This window comes from Eptatretus burgeri, chromosome 10 (genome assembly GCF_056783735.1).
Source record: "Eptatretus burgeri isolate ZD-2024b chromosome 10, Ebu_testis_v1, whole genome shotgun sequence".
Classification (NCBI taxonomy): domain Eukaryota; kingdom Metazoa; phylum Chordata; class Myxini; order Myxiniformes; family Myxinidae; genus Eptatretus; species Eptatretus burgeri.
The window spans coordinates 50,371,819-50,377,696 of record NC_140970.1 but is presented as its reverse complement, the minus strand read 5'-3'; the positions used below and the strand labels follow the sequence as shown (position 1 = coordinate 50,377,696).

The 5,878-nt window shown below is 42.2% G+C and overlaps 1 protein-coding gene across 12 annotated transcripts in view; it reads right to left on the bottom strand.

The window, feature by feature from the left end:
• Positions 1 to 1,861: 1,861 nt before the first annotated feature.
• Positions 1,862 to 5,878, bottom strand: part of LOC147018531 (forkhead box protein P1-like) — a 227,106-nt gene continuing 223,089 nt past the window's right edge. For all 12 annotated transcript variants that reach the window (XM_085898257.1, XM_085898261.1, XM_085898260.1 and 9 more), the window contains one exon: positions 1,862 to 4,880. In XM_085898257.1, the coding sequence (XP_085754383.1) occupies positions 4,706 to 4,880 (175 nt within the window). In that variant the 3' untranslated portion in view covers positions 1,862 to 4,705. The remainder of the gene's footprint in view (positions 4,881 to 5,878) is intronic.

Below are 5,878 nucleotides of genomic sequence, written 5' to 3'. Positions count from 1 at the left end.
TCTCAGCCTCCACCCCACCCTTAATATCCCTGTCAGCGAAGCGACGGGTTGTATTTACTCTTATATGTACTGTATATCAATGATCTCTCCGACTCTCTGGAAAATCCTCTATATCTCTTTGCTGATGACTCCACCCTCTGCCGTACCATTGGCCATCCCTCAGACTGGCAAGCAGCAGCTTCTTCGCTCACTACTGATCTGGATAAAAATCACAAACTGGTCCAACACGTGGAACATGTCTTTCAATCTGGACAAATCTCACACTCTCACTGTCTCTTTGAAAGGACCGTCTAGAACCCCCCCCCCCATCCACTTTCTCAACAATCCTCTGGAAGAAGTCCTTTCTTTCAAGATTCTGGGTCTCACTATCTGCCATGATATTTCCTGGGAAAGCCACATTTCAAACCTTGCCTCCAAAGTCAGTCGCCGACTGGTAATCCTCCATCGTGCAAAGTTTGTCCTCGGCCCACCTGAGCTCCTGACCAGTTACAAAGCTTTTGTCCGTAGCCTGATGGAGTACTGCTCTCCCCTCTGGGCTGGTGCTCCTGCCTCCCACCTTTCTCGGCTCCACGCATTCGAAACCAGGACATTTCGGATCATCGGCATCTCCCGCAATGAGGCTGAGTCTTTGGGCCTCTCACTCAATCACCGCAGGTTGGTCGGTGGTCTTTCTGTCTTCTACCGTCTCCTCTCCAGCCTTGCCCTCCTGCTCTCTCTGCGATTTGTCCCCACCACATTTCCTCAGGGCGCTCAAGGGTCCGCCAACAACCCCCTTCTGGTAAAACTACCAAAATCACGAATCACTGCTCACCTTCACTCTTTCATTCCTCTTTTTTCCCGCCTTTGGAATAAACTCCCTCACTCTATTTTTTCCCATTCTTCCCTCCAGGCTTTCAAAACAGCTGTTCACCACCACCTCTTATCATCCCCCATCCAAATCCTCGATCTTTTCTACCCCGGATAATTCACCCAAGCCCACCTCCTTCAAATTCCCTGCTTTCCTTCCTGAAAGTCCCTGTAATGTCCATCTTCTATGCCCCATGTTCCCTGTCCCATCCTTCTCCCTTCCACAGATCTCCTAATGTGTCTGTCCCCACTGTTTTGTCCCCCCCACTCCTGCTCCTCTTGTCTCATGCCCCCTTGATGTGTGTTGTGTGTTAGCTCTCACACGAGCCTCGACAAGGTATAAAAAAATATGTGCACACACACACACACACACACACACAACATTCATATTATACATTTGTAGTGCTTTAAAGCAATGAATGGCCATCGATCATACGCTGAAAATGTTGAGATTCTTGACTCACCCTGGAATGCCTGGGAACGTGTACGACTCCCGCTCCATCAATGAACCTTCCGTTCCTTTTCCTTACTCCAACCACCTCACAAACTTCTTTCATTTCATGCTGTTTCCAGGCTCCACATCATCATCATCATCATCATCATCCATCCTCTCTCTCTCTCTCTCTCTCTCTCTCTCTCTCTCTCTCTCTCTCTCTCTCTCTCTCTCTCTCTCTCTCTCTCTCTCTCTGTCTCTCTGTCTCTCTGTCTCTCTGTCTCTCTCTCTCTGTCTCTCTCTTCTCTCGTAGCATCCTTGGTTCTCCTTCTCTCACTTATATTTTCTCACTTTCACCCAGCCGCCCCCTTTTCCCTCCATTCCCATGTATTATTGTGAATCTAGGTGTCACACACAATCTGAAGTCCAGTTGATGAGTAATGGCCAGATGTCAGTCCTAATGACCTTTAGCCATGCTGAACCATGAGGAATGAGCCAAGTAATTTACCCAACTTTGCATTATACCATTCAACCTTTGAAGCTATGGATGTGTACAGTGTACAAGTGAAATTAATTCCAGCATTACAAAAATTAACCTATTTATTATAAACTACACACAGAAATTTACAAACATTCCGTACACGCTGGTTAGCTGATTCACATAGGTATGCCATGATTCCCAAAATCCCATTAGTCACGCATACCACATACTTTTCACCCAATACAGCATGTAAACCCCTTGAGCCTTGGATTATTACATACATTCTCTGTGCAGAGCAAAATGCTAACACATTCAACACAGAATATATTTAAGACAAAATTAGGGATACCTATGCTGCAACCTTGTTCTTGCTGTGGAGTTTGGTGAAGTTGCTGCATCATTCGCTTTCCAGAAGAGACATCGTTCTCTTTACGTGAATACATTAGCAATTCCACAACACAGTTTGAATTCACCTGCAACATCATAATAATCCAATGGAGAATTGAATCAAGGATATTAAACACTCGTAGTATTAATTCCTCCTTCTAGTAACTGGACTTAAGAAAATATTTGGTGTTTCTATCCTCCATGTAACTCTCCAGACCCTATCCCATGTGTAAATGACTCAATTGTCTATTGTCTGACAGACTCCTTTCGTAATGTGATGGCATTGGGCTGATGAAACTTTATTAATTGCCATTATTATCTACAGAAGTAAATTGATAGGACAAGATCACATTCTATGTTATGCTTTGTCCAGTTTGCTTATGCAAATGTGCGACCCCAATTTAATGGTGAACTATCAAGATCAATGTGTTCTCTGCCAATTCCACAAAGCAAAATGAACTGAAGTTGGAAATGTCTAGACTTTTATATCTGTATCTGTTTAGAACATCATGTTGGTAAAATGGGTGGTTCTACCATTAATCGTATCCTGGCTGGACAATGTAGTTCCAGCTTTTCAAATGCTATTAGGGTGAGTTATGTTTTTGCAGTGGAGGAAAAAAAACAAGCATCATTTCAAGTGTTGTGATCAGATTCTACACAATGTAGATAGAACAGGAAATACAACAGCCCTTTAAATTCAAAACTTCATGAAAAAAAATCAAAAGTTTTGCTCCAGAGAGAAAATGGACGACAGTAAAGACTGCTTCAATCATTTACTGTGGTTTCCTTCTCCATTTCGGTACAGACAGTGGTTATGTGAAAAGAAAACCACAGAGCATCGGAAACGGAGGAAAAAAAAAACAACATTATACGAGCTTAGCAAGTGTAGAAAACGGTAAAAACATCACATTAGGTAAAAATCACACCAGGCAACAGCCTTTATGATGTTGAGTAAAGCTTTGTTTCAAGCAGGTACAGCAACTGCTAAAGCGTAAATCCTTTCGATGCCAAAGGATCATCTACAATTCATGTCATGTTTGCTAATTCAAATACCTCGTCATGATAAAAATTTCCAGGATGTTCTCAATGCATGTTTAGCCCAATGTTAAACAAAGGAAAAGAACAAGTGGTTGTGTGATAGTGACTAATACAACGGAATGAAAATTTACCCCATTCCATTGTCATTCGTACAAAATTAGAAGCACCTTGGTTCTGTTGAAAGCAAGTCTTTTGAGTGAGTTTACAACAATACTTATACCAAGGCTCAGTTTTGAGCCCATCAGGACTTTATCCAAAATAGTTCCTGTAACCAGGTCTTACTTCATTCTTATATATTCTAAAACAACATCGCTAGAAAAAGGCACTGCTTAATAGCCCGTAGTGATTTGCGTGTCGGGTTAAGGCGAAGGCTGTTTTCTGCCTCTTTGAACGTCAAAAGGTAATGTCATCCAGTGGAGCATATATTAAACTCAGCACTGCAATCCAACGGTTGCACGTGCACTGCACGAATAAAATGTCCCACATTGAAATCATGGGGTCAACGTCATGCAAACCCGAGTGAATTCCCTTTTCCTGTAGTGGTGGTCCTCGATTCTGGCATGATCAAATGTGTTTGTCTGCATGCTTCGCTCTTCACACATTTACAGCAATGTAACTCGCCATCAAGGACTTCATCGCCAGGAGCCTTACTTAAGAGATGTGTGCACGCATGACAAGGCATTCTTAACTTTGGTAGGAGATGCTGTGAAGTACTGATAGTTCCCAATCCGAGAGCCACACCTCATAAGAAATGCACACTGGAAGAGTGCCAGTGGCTTGATATGCAACAAATCTACTGTTCCATGGAGCCTCTACATGTGTTTTCCTGGAATTTATTGTGATGAACCCCATGTAGAATAGCAAGGACATGTGAAAATGAATGCAAGACCTCGTGCCACAGAATATTGGAATTTCAATGTCTAATGATAAAACCAGGAAGCATGACGGGGGCAAGAAGGAAGACCTAAGTTTATGGGTTAGAGCTTTGGCCTACATTATGTAAATTCTGAAATCATCAGCATTCTATGTGTCCTTAACAAACAACCATGCAAATCATGGGGAATGATAAACCACAAGAGTGAATAATCTGAATGATATCGTTTCTGGCATTGGAAATGAACATATCTGTAATAGCCACCGTCACTCTGGAAAGGGGATTGCAATACATACATTTTTGTAGCTGCCTTGCAGCAAGGAGTTTAGTCATAGAGGCCTGCTAATTCCCACATTGCATTGTCCTCTGAGAATAAAAATAAGATGGCTCCAGGAAAGTCTGGGAATTGCAAAGGAGACATCAAATTTGATACAGGTTCCGTGAATGCTAAAAAGGAACCAAGTTTCAGGGATAAACTTGATTGGTGCAAACAGAAACTTCTGGAATGCCACATGGTCTGCAGGGCAGATGAAATGGTAGACTTCCAGCTTGACAGCAAAGATGTGACCTGAGTGACCAACAGAGAATCTGCTTCCAGCTTATGAGCCCTAGTCAGAGGTCCTTGTGAAAACAGCACAAAAAGAGGTCATGCTAGATGAAGATCACCAGAACCCATTCGCCTGTCTGGTTGCGTATGCTCAAAATTGTGGTTGTTATTATTGCGCCCAGGTTCACAGGACTCGGACTCTGCTGTATCCATGGAAATGAAGCCTGTATCTTCATGTGGATCCCACGGTTCCTCCTTCACCATTACAGAATGCCTGTAGTGGGGAACAAGACATCAACCTCAGGATGGTTTCCATGAGCAAATGACATGCAACACATGAGAGCATATCCAAGCAAGGCACATGAAAATAAATCCATAATAAAAAGTGAATGTGAGCATTTTCATCCAAACAAGCATGGCACATCACAGTATAAATGCATATTCTGAGTACATATTTGCTCACTTGCTCGGCCAAGTGATCGGTGTGAATTAACATGGATTTTTCATGTGCAAATGATGCCTTTTGGTGTTTCCATATAGTTCGGAGCAGTTTTTCAGGGACACTACAGCAGGACAATGCGGCAAAAAAAACAATGTGGAAGAGTTCATCGAGTTGATATTTCATTTGAGGCTACCTATTAATTAATTATTCATGAGGACGAGGGAGGGGTAGGAAGAGGTCATGGTTCTGCCATTTTCACCCTGCGCACGTGAAGTAAAAAGCAGGTGTCAAGCAATTTGTTCATGTCTGTCCGTCCGTCCATCTTATCAATTTATGATTGTCAGTTTATGATTGAGGAACAACTTATTTAAACTGAATGTTAGATTTTGAACACAAATCGAAACATGAATTGGAAGACGAGTTTGCCGTTTTACTGTACGTACTTTGGCTTTGAATTCATCCCGATCGCAGATGCGCAGAGGAGTGAGATAATATTTTTACTCTGTCTGCCTGCCAAGCTGTCAAGCAAAATTAAAATCATTTCAAACAGGAAACTTACTGTTTTTAAGGACGATGTAAAGGACACAAAGAACAGGCACAAATAACTAATGTAATGTGTAGATAAAATGGCGGTAAAACCCAGAATTTATGTACATGCCTTTAAACCTCTTTAAAACTTAATTTAAATTGAACAATATACTTGAACACTGTAGAACACAGATCACCTTCATAATACTTCCAATAACCTCCAGTTTTGCAGAACTTAGACAAGTTGAACAGGGTGATGTATGTAATGTGAGCTGTCAATTGCAGCCCCTGGGAAGTGGGCG